Below are 16,180 nucleotides of genomic sequence, written 5' to 3'. Positions count from 1 at the left end.
GAAGTTTTGTAAACCTGATGCTGTTTTGTTGTTTCCATTTTGTTTCCCCATATACTGAAAAGAACAGGGCCACGAGCAGTTCTTATGGAATATGGTTTGATATATATTTTGTTGAGATGACCTAACACCATTGATTTTGGGTTGCATTCCACTAACAGAACATGGCAAGATCAAGGTTATGGTCAGGGTTGGTTGGCGATCCTCAGTGTTGCTGTGCAGTAGAAGGTGAGTTTGAGGTGAGAGGAACAAGTAGGAAAGAGTGATCCCCTGAACCACCCCTTCGCTTTCTCAGCTTTCATCCCCACCTAGGTTTTGTGAGCCTGGAACTTGAGAGACTGTTCTGTAGCCCAGGTCTCCTAAGATTGGCTGCTGGACTTGCCTGAGTTGAGGGTGCAGTGGGTTGACCCTGGGCTGCCCAGCATTCATGTGGAAGGGAAGGAAGGAGGACTGGTTAATCCCATTTGAAAGCATCCCTCTCTGCAGCCCGCACCATCTTCCAGTGACACTGTAAGGATACTGCTTTGAGATGTATCAAAGGCTTTAAGTCAATGTATTTTCTAGGGTCTGGGAGACCTGACATTCTGTGTCAGAATGAAAATCTGTCAAGTTTCTAAACGAAAAAACTCGGTGGAAAGCTGACCTGGCTACTGCCACTGCAGAGTGCCCAATTTGCCAGCAGCAGAAACCAACACTGTGCCTTTGATATGGCACTATTCCTCAGGGTGATCAGCCAGCTACTTGGTGGCAGGTTGATTATGTTGGACTTCTTCCATTGTGAAAAGGGCAGATGTTTGTCCTTACTGGAATAGACACTTACTCTGGATATGGGTTTGCCTATCCTGCATGCAATGGTTCTGCCAAGACTACCATCCGTGGACTCATGGAATGCCTTATCCACTGTCATGGTATTCCACACAGCATTGCCTCTGACCAAGGCATTCACTTTATGGCTAAAGAAGTGCAGCAGTGGGCTCATGCTCATGGAATTCACTGGTCTTACCATGTTCCCCAACATCCTGAAGCAGAACGGTGGAATGGCCTTTTGCAGTCACAATTACAATGCCAACTAGGTGAGAATACTTTGCAGGGTTGGGGCAAAGTTCTCAAGAAGGCTGTGTATGCTCTGAATCAGCGTCCAATATGTGGTACTGTTTCTCCCATAGCCAGGATTCACAGGTCCAGGAATCAAGGGGTGGAAATGGAAGTGGTACCACTCACCATCACCCCTAGTGATCCACTAGCAAAATGTTTGCTTCCTGTTCCCGCAACATTAAGTTCTGCTGGCCTAGAGGTCTTAGTTCCAGAGGGAGGAACGCTGCCACCAGAAGACACAACAACAATTCCATTAAACTGGTAGTTAAGATTGCCACCAGGACACTTTGGGTTCCTACCTTTAAGTAAACAGGTTAAGAAAGGCGTTACAGTGTTGGCTGGGACATCAAGGCTATCAAGACCCAGGCTATCAAGATGAAATCAGTCTACTACTCCAGAACGGAGGTAAGAAAGAGTATTCATGGAATACAGGAGATCCATTAGGGCGTCTCTTAGCATTACCATGCCCTGTGATTAAGGTCAATGGGCAACTACAACAGCCCAATCCAGGCGGGACTACAAATGGTCCCGCCTAGATGAATGAAGGTTTGGGCCTCTCCATCAGGAAAAAAAAAAAAACACAACCTGCTGAGGTGTTTGCTGAAGGCAAAAGGAATACAAAATGGGTAGAAGAAGGTACTCATCAATACCAGCTACTACCATGTGACCAGCTGCAGAAATGAGGACTGTAATTGTCCTCAGTATTTCCTCCTTCCTTTATTAAAAACATGTCTGTGCTTGCACACACTTGTACTAAGAAAATATCTTCATTTTATTTCCTTTCTCCTTTATCATGTAACATAAGATTTATTGACTTCACATCAGCATTTAAGTATCGTTAACTTTATGTAAGAGTGTTTCAGTTGGGGACTGGTGTGTTTCCAGATGTACGAAGAATAGTTGTACTACATTAGGTGTAATTATGACCTAATTATTGTCTTTATTTGAAGATTATGTGTGATCTCAGGAGATGTGTATGGGTTCAAGTTGACAAGGGGTAGATTTGTGATGGTTAAAACTGAGTGTGTCAACTTGATTGAATTGAAGGATACAAAGTATTGATCTTGGGTGTGTCTGTGAAGGTGTTGCCAAAGGAGATTAACATTTGAGTCAGTGGGCTGGGGAAGGCAGGCCCACCCTTAATCTGGATGGACACCATTTGATCATCTGTCAGCAAATATAAAGCAGGCAGAAAAACATGAAAAAGCGAGACTGGCCTAGCCTCCCAGCCTACATCTTTTTCCCGTGCTGGATGTTTCCTGCCCTCAAATATCGAACCCCAAGTTCTTCGGTTTTGGAACTCAGACTGGCTCTCCTTGCTCCTCAGCCTGCAGACAGCCTATTGTGGGACCTTGTGATCATGTGAATTAATACTTAACAAACTCTCCTTTATATATATATAAAGATTGCCAATATATATATATTAAGATTGCCACCAAGACACTTTGGGTTGGTATATATATACATACATATATATTCCATTAGTTCCATCCCTCTAGAGAACCCTAATACAATGAAAAATTAATAGAACAGTATTCTACACTAACTGATACAGTATAGTTTTCTGAGTACATTTTTCACTTTTTTGCTTATTGCATTTATAGAACTCTTGGTTTAGTGCTTAAAGCAGGAGAAAAAATGAAGAATGTTCCTCCTTTTCTCATCTAATTTAATAAACACTTTTGAATAAAGCTCAGACCCACCTAGAAAAACCCACAATCTATTCAGGTGAGATATGTGTAAAAAAAAATTACAACAAAATGTGATACATAAAAATAATAAAACTTAGAGACCATTTGCCTAAAGGAATCATGAAAGGGTCACTAAGACACAGTTTTAAATAACATTGGACAATCACCAGTTGTAGAAAAGGGCATTCCAGGCAAAAGGGTGTGTAACTGTATGGAAGCAATAATAAGTACAACATTTTCAGGAAATAAGGAGAATTTGGTGTGACTAGGCCTAGATGCTTGTGGGGAGGCCAGGCTACAAAAAGATGTAAAGTCTAGGCTGTAGAGAGCTATGGAAGTCATGTAAAAGAGTTTGCAGTTTATTCTGCGGATGATGAAAAAATATTAGACATTGTAAGCAGGTGAGATTGTTAGAATATTTGTATTTATAATCAAAGATGTAGTAATATCATGGGTGAATGAGATGGAGAGAGAATAAAGGCAAGAAAACGTATTCAGAAACTACTTCAGAAGTCCAGGTGAGAGATAACATGGCCCTCAACTACAGGGTAGCAGAGGAAATGGGAAGAATAGACAGGTGAAAGGCAACTCAGAAGTTGGCTTGGGTGACAGTTGAAATGAGGTCAGAACAAGGGACAGGGAGTTTCTAGCGTGGGTATTTGGGATGTACATGGTTGCTACGTATTTCTGTCAACAAGATGAGCTGAAAGTACCTGTAGAATATCTCCAAGGAGAACATACAAAGGATAGCTAGAAACATGAGCCTGAATGTCAGGGTTGGGTGGAGCTAAGGGAATGATGGTGAGATTCATCAGCAAGCTAATGAAGACAGTGGCAGTGGAGGCGAATACAGACAGGGAAATTCCCTAGGGAGAGCTGTGATGTGGCTCAAAAGAGGGCGCAAAACAGTGCTCCAGGGAGCACAGACATTTAATGGATAAGAACAAGGTAATGAAGAAGCAAAAGGAACAGGGTTCAGAAAACCAGAAAAGCCAGTGCCCTGAATGTCTAGGGAGGGAGATTTCTAAAAGCAAATAGTCAATAACATCAGCAACTTTTCCTCTGGTGACAGTGTACTTATTTCTTTTAGTGAAGTAAACTCTGATTCCCCATCCTGGTGTACATTTTTTTTTTTTTTTTTTTTTGAGACAGGGTCTCACTCTGTCACCCAGGCTAGAGTGCAGTGGTGCGATCATAGCTCACTGCAGCCTCAAACTCCTGGGCTCAAGCAATTCTTCCACTTCAGCCTCCCAAGTAGTTAGGACTACAGGTGCACACCACCACACGACTAATTTTGTTTTATTTTTATTCTTGTTTTTTTGTAGAGACGGGGTCTTGCTATGTTTCCCAGGCTGGTCTCAAACCTCTAGCCTCAAGTGATCTTCCTGCCTTGGCCTGCCAAAGTGCTGGGATTGCAAGCGTGCGCCACCGCACCTGGCCCTGACATATATGCTTTAAGCAGTCAAAGTATTTGGTCCTTTTTCTTTCTCTTTCTCTGCCCCCTGAAACTCTTAAAAGGAAGTTAGGGATAGTTGTCTGGAACATCCCAGTTCCTTATCACAATGCTAAATGTGCACCAGAGCTGGGGGACATTTAAGAGCCAGACACCATGATCTAAAAGATGCTAAATAAAGGTATCTGCTGAAGGTAGGAAAGCACTGGCTTTGGTCTCATTAGTTACCTGTAAACCCGACTTGACAGGTGCACTCATAGGTATCCCGGCTGAGCATATGGCATGTGCCACCATTCAGGCAGGGTCGAGACACAAAGCATGGATGAGATGTCAAGTACTGGCAGTCCTCTCCTGTAAACCCTGAGGCACATCGGCACGTGCCTTTCCCCAGCATGGCCTGGGCCACACAAGTCCCACCATTCTGGCAGCGGTTCTTCTCACAGGGGTCTCGATGTTGACAATATTCCCCCAACAAGCCTTCTGGACATCTGTATGGAAAAGAGAAGAGTCCATGAAAACACCTGACTTCTTGTAAGTCCAAAAAATTACAGTAAAACAATACAGTCCAATCAAGAAAGCATGAGATTGGGAATCAACAGACCTACAAGTACCACCTATAAAACTGCTTCCCTTTAGAAGAAAGAGTCCTTAGAGAACTTAACCACATACTCCCATGTCCTTTTGAGTCCTGGCAGGTGACAGAGTATCAGGTGTATGGTCTAGCAGGCTCTGCCATGGCCAGTCAACATGACCCTTATTCAAACGCAAAATGCACCCCAGCTTTTTTTCATGTGTGTACAGGTTGGGATGGTGTAACAGCACCTTTTTTAGAGCACTGTTCGTACTTGTCTGCTTAAATTCATTTACTTTCTCATTTTGACTAAGCCATTTGATAGGATTAAGATGGCCACAATATAATGCATGAACTTGACCCTATTATCCCCTCCAATTTAAAATATGTAAGATATCATGTGCTTTTCCTCAATTAAGCATTGAGAAACAGTAAGTGCTTCTTTCTCTTATTTCCACTGAAACATCAATTGGCTGATACCTAGTTTTCTGGGTTATGTTCAGGTGGCTGCCATTACAACGGAAAAAGGGAAAGGAGGTACAGGAATGGGGAAGAGTTCAAAGGGATATTTAAAAATCTGTTAATATTTAAGTAGTAGGCATTTTTAACCAAATAAAAAGGCACAAAATATAATTAAAATAACATAAAATATCTAAGATACCATATAAACACCAAAGTGAAGGAAGGAATCAACTGAAGAATAACATTCTATGATATTTTCCACATTGAGGCACTGAGGAACCCTTTTACACGCCACCCCTTGATTCATAAGATGTACAACCATTTCAAACTGTGTGTATTATTTATGACAATTTTCTCTGAACAATATCAAAAAGGCATGGTAAGTCTCCATTTTCATAATGAAGTTGTTTAAATGGAATCTCTGAGAAGCATTTAAATTAAGAAACACAAACACTTTGATTCTAACTATAAATGCTGCTATATATTTGGCTGGTGCCCCAAATATGTGATTCAACTTATTCCTCGTTTTAGTTTTCAGGGACTAGAAAACTGAATCTAGTAGGCTGTTCCACCGTTACCTCAAAGATTACACATTTAAACCAAACTCTAAATCCCCCTCTCAAAAACCAGCTCTTCTGTGCCCAAGCCTTGTTGTCCTGATTTTCCTAATCACTGTGACCTGAAACATTGGGGTCACGAGTGCTTTTGTCTTTGACAGTCATATCCAAGACCTTTCATTAACCATTGGTTGGCAAGGCTAGCTAGCAGGGGTCACAGTTACTGAGAAAAGAAGGAAGGCCAGATACTAGGGAACTAAGACAGAAAATGCCCAGAAGAATTGTGTAGTAGCTAAAATGGCTAAAGGAGAAAACAGGGTGGTGAACAGCTATAGTGGTAGTGAGGTAACTGGCCACAGCCTCTTCACCCCTCCCAGAGCTGCATAAGATAAGCATGGCGGAGCAAGGAGCGGCTAAGGCTCTGGGCATCTTCATGAGTAGGTGTAGCTACAGACCAACAGGCAGTGAAGAAAGTTCATAGCACTGAAACCAAAGATGGCATGCAGGTGACTGTGAGGAGCCTGTATCAAGAAGGTCAGAAGGTCTGGTTTGGAGTTCTGGTGCTGTGACCTTGGACAAGTTACTTATCTTCACTGACTATCCATTTTCTCACATTGTAAATAGTTAATAAGGTCACCTACATCATGAGATTATTCTGAGAACTGAACGAAATCAAGTATGTAAAAAACCTTATAAATGTTAACAAGTTTTGCAAGTGGGCTGGGCACAGTGGCTCACACCTGTAATTCCAGCACTTTGGGAGGCTGAGGTGTGAGGACCATCTGAGGTCAGGAGTTTGAGAATAGCCCGGCCAACATGGTGAAACCCTGGCTCTACTAAAAATACAAAAATTAGCCAGGGTGGTGGTGCACGCTTGTAATCCCAGCTACTCGGGAGGCTGAGGCATGAGAATTGCTTGAACCCGGGAGGCGGAGGTTGCAGTGAGCCGACGAGATTGTGCCACTACACTCCAGCCTGGGCAACAGAGTGAGATTCCATCTCAAAAAAAAAAGTTTTGCCAAGTGAAAACATCTTTTCTCTCTTCTTTGTGCTTATTGAGGAAAATACAATGCCCCATCCAAATCACAGCTTGATTTGAGAATAGTTTCTTGTGTTGGTTTTTTGAAGTGGAGGAGCAAAAAATGCCAATGTAGCATAGCTAAAATTAACTCTGAGATATATTATTAAAAGCATTTGCAGCTTATTCAAGAAATGTGTTATGAATGTTAAAAACTGCAACACAATTCTCACTCACAGTGCAGCCCTCTGGGCATTATTAGATGACTCTTCATTCTCCCATATGGGAATTATGCACCTTCTAAATAATGGCAAATTTTTTAATGTGGGTGGGCTTTGCTCAGCTTTGCTCCTGAACTATTAAACCACCCTAACACTATCATGTGGCATATGCTAAGAGAATGCAAAGTCATTTAAATGGTAGCATCATAAACATATAATGGAAATATAAGGTTCCCAGGAAAACAAAAATGAAGCAAAATGGAAGTTTCTAAAGCTAAACAGATGTATTTCTGAATTATTTGTTTCTACAGTTTAATTCACATTGTTGCTCCCTATCAAGTATGGAAAAATAAGTTTTAACCTAAGATATATTTAAGAAATCAGTAAAACCAGAGATTGACAAAGTACAGTTTGCAAGTCTAATTTGGACCACTGCCTGTTTTTGTTTGGCCTGTGAATAGTTTTTTACATTTTTAAATGATTAGAAAAAAAGAACAAAAGAAGGATATTTTCTGACATTTCAAAATTATATAAAATTCAAATTTCAGTGTCCATTAATAGTCTTACTGGAACACAGCCATGCTCATTCATTTATAGATTGTCTATGGCTGATTTTCCACTACAACAACAGAGTCAAGTAGCTGTAATGAGACCACAAAGCCTGCAAAAATAATTACTCTCTGGCACTTTACAGAAAAAGTTTGCCAACTTCTGAGTAGAGAACATATGAAGGCTAATTCTATAAATACCATCCAATATGCTTATTAATAATGATCAGTTTCTGATAGGAAATCAACCTTATTAGTTTCCACAAAGAATATTAAACTTATAATCATTCATTCACACAACAATTAGTAAATGCCTATTATGTGCCAGGCATTTTTCCAGTGCTAGAAAAATTCTTACACTCTTGGAGTTTACATTCTAATAGCGGAAGACGAAAACAAAATTACTAAGTAAAAGATGCACAATAGATGGAGTTAAGTGCTGTGAAAAAAAATTAAACAGGAAGGAATGGAGCTGGGGATGAGGGTGTGGGGTGAGCAAAGAGAAGTATCTCAGTTTAGAATAGGAAAATCAGAGAAGACCTTCACTGACAATACTCGAGTTGAGACCTAAATAAGCTGAGAGTAATCATGCAGGTATCTTAGGGAAACACATTCATGAGAAAGGGAACAGCAAATGCAAAGGCCATAACACAGAGAGCAGCCCTAGCGTGTTTGAGAAACAGCAAGAATATCTGGAGCAGCAGAAAACAGATGAGAGCTGTAACTGGGATGTGGATCAATTGGGGCCTTTAAGCCACTGTAAAGAAAGACTTAGGGTTTTCCTCTAAATGGGATAATACTTACATATGAGGTACAACAGACTTACTCTCCTAAAGCCCGTGTACAGAACCACATATTTGCTTTATGTGACCCTAGACCTACTGTATTAAAAAAGTTTGATTTCTATTTAAAATGTTTTAGAGGGCTGGACATCAACTTAGTTCTTTACTTTTACCTTAGAAGATATACAAGTCTCTTTTAACCCACATTTTCATGAGGTCCCATTTCCCTTTCCAAATTATTGTTTCACAGCTAACCTTCTATGACTGTAGCCTAATTTCAGATATTTCTCTTTCTTTTCCATCTACTTCTTACTTATCCCTCTGCAACAAAACTTTAATTCTAATTATTGCTTAGAAACTGTTTTCTAAAAACAATGACTTTCCTCTAGTCAAGTTCAGTGGTCTCATCTGAAACTTCATAAGGAAATTCTCTCTCCTATAGGGAGAATTGCTAACCACTCCATGCACCGTTTTAATCATTTTACCTTGGCTTCTATGACTCCCTCTGTCTAACTCAAAACCCAGTGAAGTCTTAGTCTGGATTGCTGATTTCTCCTTCTTCCCCATCTATTATGGCCACCCTAATGTTTAAGTCTGGACTGCACTGCTCTTTCTCTCAAATGCATTTGTTACTGTTGTTGTTCACTTGGTTTTAAACAACTTCCTTCCTGTAACTGACTCCAAAATACACTGTTCCAGTCCCATATGTTCAGTTTTCTAGAAGTCATCTCTCTATCCTAATATGTGCTGCCACTATTTGAAACTAAACATTTGTAAAAGGAGATCATCTTCCCAAGAAACTTTAATTATTCAATTTTTCTAAGGCTTCCACACACAATTTAAAGTAACTTCATCTCTTTAAGTTGTATCTAATTTATTACCACATTCTGACAAGACTTGTTAACTGAATTCCTATAATACTTATCATTCATGTTCACAGTTTCCTTTTTGATACAAATTCTGATCATCTTAAAAGCCTCAGGCCAGACATCATCTTGTTGCTGGCTTTTCCCCCATTTCCAGCCATCCTTGGAATAACAGAACCTTCAGATTCAAGAAATTTAATTTCTATCCAATTAAGTAATCATTTCTAAAATATTTCTAAAAGATGATCACCAGCCTCTGCTTGAATACAAGCATGTGGCATGGTGCCGGATAAATCTTGAGAATTTAATAAATGCTTGGAGTTATTATTGTGCTGCTCTTAAGAGTACAGACTCTGGAACCAGACCACCTGGATTTCAATCCCAACTCCACCATTTACTCAATGTGTAATCTTGGGCAAGGTACTAAACTTCCCTGTTGTAAAAGAGATGTAATAACAGTGCCTACTTCATAGGATTTTTAAATAAGGGTAAAGCACTTAGAACACTATCCAGCACATAGTAAACACTATGCATTTGTTAAGTGAAATTACTGGCTGACTACTTCAACAAAAGAACAGTCTTCAATGTGGGTGGATCCCACTGTGAGAAAGCTCTTTCTTTCTTAATTCTTCAAATTCTGCCTCCCTTCCTAGGTATATACCCGAGATAACTGAAAACATATGCCCACATAATAAAAATGTTCATAGCAGCATTATTCATAATAGCTAAAAAGTAGAAACAACCCAAATGCCTATAAGCTGATGAACAGATAAATAAAATGTGGTATATCCATAAATGAAATATGTGGCCATGAAAAGGAATGACATTCTGATACATGCTACAACATGGATGAACCTTGAAAACATGCCAAGTGAAAGAAGCCACACACAAAAGGCCACATATTATATAATTCCATTTATATGAAATGTCCAGAATATGCAAATCCGTAGAGATAGAAAGTAGATTAGTGTTGCCAGGAGCTGTAAGGAAAGGGAAATAGACAGTGACTACTAAGCAGTAGAGAATTTCTTTCAGGGTGATAAAAATGTTTCGAAGTTAGATAATGGTGGTGGTCTCATAACTCTGGAAATACTAAAGTCTACTAAATTAAACACTTTAAAAGGGTAAATTTTATGATACATAAATTATGTCTTAACTTTGAAAAGAACAAACTTTGTCTCTCTACAATTTCCAGGTTATCTCTACCGTCTAGAACAAAAAAGAACAAGCCTTCTTCTTCTCTTACACGTAGCCCTTCAAGAATCTGAAGATAGTGATGTGGGCCTTTTGTTTTCTTTTTTCCAGGATTCAATGGTTTGGCGTATTCCTCAGTATAGGGTTATTTCCAGGCTTCTTCACCTTTTTAGTGGTGCTTCTATGCTTAATAGTAGTAATAATAATCAGAATGACCAAAATTTTCTGTCTCCCTTCCCAGGTATATACCCGAAGTAACTGAAAACATATTTTCTAAGTACTTAACTATGTATTGTGTATTTGCTAAGCATTTGATAGCTATTGTCTCTTGTATTACTCACTCCAGTGCTATATTATAATCTCTATTTTATATATGAGGAACTCAAAGCTTAGAAAGATTAAGATTTTACAGCTAGGCCGGGCGCGGTGGCTCACACCTGTAATCTCAGCACTTCGGGAGGCCGAGGTAGGCAGATCACCAGGTCAGGAGATCGAGACCATCCTGGCTAACACAGTGAAACCCTGTCTCTACTAAAAATATAAAAAATTAGCCAGGCGTGGTAGCGGGCGCCTGTAGTCCCAGCTACTCGAGAGGCTGAGGCAGGAGAACGGCATGAACCCACAAGTTGGAGGTTGCAGTGAGCCAAGATCGCGCCACTGCACTCCAGCCTGGGCGACAGAGCGAGACTCCCTCTCAAAAAAAAAAAAAAAAAATTCACAGCTAGTAGATGGAAGAGGCAGGATTCAAACTCAAGTAGACTCTAGAGTGCGTGTGCTTCAACACTAGGCTATCCTGCCTCCCCATCACTGGATGACTCCAGTTCATCAAAAACCTCTTTAAAAAGTGAGGCTCAAAATGGAAAAAGGCTTAACACATGTTCTTACCAGTGCAGCACAGAGCTGAACCATGACCTCCTGATCTGGACACTATGCTTTTACTATTTCAGAGTAAGTTCTTAAACTGAGGAGGCATCGTGAGAGCGCAGTTCAAGAAAGAATAATGCTCCGACTCATACCCAATGGATATGTGTACTTTTTTAGAAGCCACAAAATACTACTATGTGCTATGGAATACACACTCAGCTAAAATATTCAGAGCCTTATTTCACATGAACTACTAGTGTACCCTATTTTTCTCATCTTATACTTGTAGCACATGTTTTTTGAACCCAATAATTGGAACTGTCATTCATTCCTTTTAAATCCATCATATTGAGTCTTTACTCCAAGTTTCCTTGATTGAGACAACTTTTACATTATACTCATACAATCACAGAATTTCAGCAGTGATCTCAGAAACCAAATGGTCTGAACCCCTATAGCACTGAAAAGGACATCAAAGCTAACTGATCTACCCAAAGTTGGTTATCTGTGAATCTAGCAATTTCCCCAGTTTTACAAATATATCCCTATCTTCACCTAGACCTTGCAATGAAATAGTACTTAACTGAAAGTGTATGACTAAGTCTTGCCCCAAGACTAGCACCTATTCAATCAGCTCTAACATCCTAAATGGACCAGCATCCTATCCATACCTCTCCTCTCCCTAAGGACAGTCTGGAAATTCCTTGCTGAACCTAAGCATATGACTAAAAGAATAATCTTTCCTAAGCATAATTTTCATGTCATTCTTCTGCTCAGAAACTAGCAACAGTATTAATACCAAGCCTTTCAAATCCAAGTTCTTTACAATCTCTGATTTGCTTGTCTGTCCCATTCCAATCATCTAACCATCTTACTCTTTAGTAATCCATAACTAGAACACTCCATATTATTTCCACAATCTTGTTTACTGTCCCCTATATTAAAATCTTTTTAATTTCCAGTGAGAAACATCATGCTTCCCTTCTGGTATATCTCCAACTTAGGTTCCTTTCTTCCACCCTTTTTTCAAAAATCTGCTGTAAACCTGTCCTATAGTAAGCCTTCTACAAATCATCCCACCTGTCTCTGATCCTTCCAACAGCAGATGTAGTGCCATGTCATGCACTACATTGTCTCCACTGGTATGGTTCTTCTTTATTTAAGCCACTGTTATGTCTTTGCTGTACCTTTCTCAAACTCCCATCTAGACAGTTTTTGTGGGGAAGAGCCTGTCTTGAACCCTTGGTGTAGGTTCCCTGAATACCTGAGTACCTAAACCCCACTAAGCAGCTGGTTCCAAAGCAGGCTAAATTTCATGTGATGGATAAAGTCAGTCTCTCAATCCAAATGTTCCACAAAATCCATCTCTACTCTGTGATCTGTCTGGTAGAATAACAGGCCAAATCAACCTAATAGTCATCCTGAGGTATAGAATTATCCTTCACACCCCAGGAAGCTAAGCAGCATTATGGACATGGGAAGAAAGGGGAGTAATAGGTAAGACAGTCAGAAATAACAGACCCTTGTTTCCTAAGGCAGGAGATCTTTCAACTTGCAAATCCCTGTTCAACTGTGGTATAAGGAGAAAATATACTCTGTTAGTCTTGGTGGAAAGTAAGGTTCTCTGCTTGAAAACAAGGGCTTAAATAGCTGTCTTCTTGAGATGGCTAAAGTTGAATTTGGTTAGAGAGTGAAAACATGGCTAAACACCCAACATCCCTTACATATCTATAATTCCATTAAGCTACCCAGCACACATTTTGGAAAATAGTCTACCACTTGAACTAAAGGTGTATATTCTAAAAAATAACCACAAAAATCTAACAGATGCCTTTCATCCGCAAAACTATATGAATGTTTCCCTCCTGTAGAGAGTTTATTAATTATTTTCATAACTGTCTCTTCAATGTCTCTCAGTGACTTCTACTTACTCTCTCTTCTCTAGCATTGGAACTCTGAAAGAACATACTTCGCAGATGAGGTTGTGAATACAGAGAAAGGTTTGGGGAGCATTTTTCCATTTTAAACTCCATAAACTAATCTGAATACTTACCAGGTCCATAAAGATATATTTATGACTTTTTCTTTAAAAGTCTCAGCTGGGCACAGTGGCTCATGCCTGTAATCCCAGCACTGTGGGAGGCCAAGGCGAGCAGATTGCTAGAGCAGAAGTTCGAGACCTGCCTAGGCAACACGGGCAACATGGTGAGAACCCCACCTCAAAAAAAAAAAAGTGTCATTTCTGACATTGAGAGGTCCACATTTTCATTGTTACTGTTCAAACATACGCATGGGGTTGGATGTAGAAAAGCAAAGGAAGGAAGAAAACAGAGAAAAACAAGGGATTCCTCCTAATGGAACTAGAAAACATTCCATTTGACGGATACCTCACAGTTTCCTCTCACTTAAGCAGATGAAAACCAGACCCCAACCCTCACATCTCACTAGCAGCCTGGATTAGTTTACATGTAGCCACTTTACAGATTTCAACGAAGCTGGGATCTGAATAGCAATTCCAATCTATCTGGCAATGGCTGCAGTTCAGGATCAGTCTCCCTAGTAATACAGGACAGAAAAATTTGTTCTTTCACGTTTCCTAAGTGAATAGCCACTCGTCTACAGAAAAGCTTAAAACAGTGTAGCAGCTTGTGTCAGCTCCAAGATGACTGAAGTCTGAGCAGGAAATAAGCCCCTTTTCCAAAGAAAAGCCAGTGTTCTCTCCCCTTGTTTTCTCCACCGAATGTTCTGTATCAGCAGGGTGAGGCCAAATTGCATCCAGGGCTTTGCTGCAGCTCTGTCTTTAGCTTTTTTTTTTTTTTTTAAACGAGGATTTGGCCATTCAAAAAACAACAACAACAACAACAAAGCAAAATCCCACCACATACAAGAAGAAAAAGAGAGACATGCTTTACAAAACAGCTATTTCAAAATCATGATTTTTAAAAAAACTATACAGAATGTGGAACGAAAGGGAAAAAAAAGTCTCATGTGGGTTGCGTCGGCACTGCAGCTGCTCCTCATTAAAGCTCCTCTTTACTCCCTCTGGGCTAATTTCCAGCAGAAAATTCTTTAAACAGAACTCTGCTTTCAACCCACTTTCTTCTTGTGCTGGGCCTCTTGGCCCCCCCAATCCGCAGTGGCAGCCTGCCCTAGCTGAGCTCTAGAGGCGGGAGCTGTCATTAAGGTAAATGAGGTAAGGGCAGGGGAAAACACTAACAAAACCCAGAAACCAAATTAAGCATCGGTCAGTAACAAAGGTCTGCAGTTTGAAAGGCTCCAAATCAGTCTGTTCTTTCCTGTGACCATAATGCCAGCTTAGTTTCCTGCCCCCCTACTCTGTCCCTCCTGTTAAAGTAGATAAAAATAATTGCTAACAGCCAAGGCTAGCTGGAAACAGTGAAAGTTCCTATGTAACATTCAATTCCCCAGGCTCCGACTACAAACTTGTAGGTACCCCAGAGTCTATAGAATCAAGTCTAAACTTCTAGGCTGGCATTCAGGAGGCCTAACCCACCTATTGGTCTAGACTCACTGGTCTCCCTCCTTTCAGTACCTCCTGGCTGAGGTCTGATGGGCTTCTCAACTTTTTAATTCTGTCACTCTGTGTAAAGGTAACTAACTAGGTTATGCTAATTACCAACTTTGTTTTAAAAACATGCATGAGGACTTCTAGTTAACTTCCTGGTAAAGAGGGGAAAAAAAGAGAAGAAGCTCTGTCATACTACTTCTTGCCATTCCCACTCTACTCTCAACCCCCCCTTCTCTCAAAAAAAAAGAAAAAAAAGGAAATACTATAGCTTACTCAGCAAGAAGGAAAAACAAAAAGAACTTTTAAAAAAAGTATTTGTGTATAGATTGGTGTCCAGAACTGGGACCCTTGTGGTAAAACACACTTTCTAGTGTAGTTTTTCTAGGGCCTTACTAGTTGTATGTAAAGGAAACAAAGACAAGTATACAATCTCTCACTCTCACACACGTACACACACACACACACTTTTATCACAACTAATACACAAAGACTACCAAATACTGCAGGGCAGCTCATTTTTCTACTATGTAAATTCAGCTTCCTGGACAGACCATTTCTGCTTTTCTTGTAGAAGTATTTCAGAAAATGTTAATCTTGGTTCCCACATTAGGTTGCATGCTTCCAAATTAAAAGTTTCCCACAGGAAAAGAACTTCACGAGGAATTGTGAGGCTGGGAATTATCTCTGAAACCCCACCTCACTTAGTTTACATGTGTTAGGTTTTTCACCCCCTCATCTGAATAAAGCATTAAATACACACTGATTTTAATAAACCTAAACCAAAAAGAAGCTGAAGTGGTACGGACTTTAAAGCTGTTGATTCACAGCATCATTCATCTTCACTCAGACTATGAAATCAGTAACCACTGCAATGAGAAACCATGCTTTATTTATACAAGAACTTTACAAACATCCTTATCTTCCAGTTTATAGTCTGGGCTCATTTATCAGAACTCAAAGGCTGAGCTGAGCACCTAGTCTCTTCAATCATCACTTGAAAGATTGGGAAGGGGCACACAGTGTTAAAAGACTTGTGTTGTTGCTATAACAGAAGGTGGTCTTTCCTCTGTGTTCCAGAACACAATCAGGATCTTACCATACTTCACTGCACTGGACCCTGAGAAAATATCTACTTGTGATTAAAACATGACAAACACATTCTAGACATATGAGTTTACAAAAAACACCCTTCAATGTAACGGACAAAACTGAATGAGTTAGCTCAGTTGTTCCCAAGGTATGGGCTGTGGAGTTATTGCAAGGGATTGCAATCCTTATAAATCACTTTCTAAACTACTAAACAGTATCTTGTCCATATTTAAATATATGTAT

The 16,180-nt window shown here is 40.0% G+C and overlaps 2 protein-coding genes across 3 annotated transcripts in view; one reads left to right on the top strand and one right to left on the bottom strand.

Moving 5' to 3' along the window:
- The window catches only part of GSTM2 (glutathione S-transferase mu 2), a 1,178,915-nt gene that overhangs the window by 1,019,700 nt on the left and 143,035 nt on the right, over nucleotides 1-16,180 (top strand). The gene's annotated exons all lie outside the window — the stretch shown is intronic.
- Nucleotides 1-16,180, bottom strand: part of LOC115933235 (neuroblastoma breakpoint family member 12-like) — an 82,547-nt gene that overhangs the window by 41,595 nt on the left and 24,772 nt on the right. For both annotated transcript variants that reach the window (XM_055354085.2, XM_055354092.2), the window contains one exon: nucleotides 4,465-4,724. In XM_055354085.2, the coding sequence (XP_055210060.2) occupies nucleotides 4,465-4,630 (166 nt within the window). In that variant the 5' untranslated portion in view covers nucleotides 4,631-4,724. The remainder of the gene's footprint in view (nucleotides 1-4,464; nucleotides 4,725-16,180) is intronic.

This window comes from Gorilla gorilla, chromosome 1, assembly GCF_029281585.2.
Source record: "Gorilla gorilla gorilla isolate KB3781 chromosome 1, NHGRI_mGorGor1-v2.1_pri, whole genome shotgun sequence".
Lineage (NCBI taxonomy): Eukaryota > Metazoa > Chordata > Mammalia > Primates > Hominidae > Gorilla > Gorilla gorilla.
The sequence above is the reverse complement of the archived record's forward strand: the minus strand, read 5'-3'. Positions and strand labels throughout refer to the sequence as shown.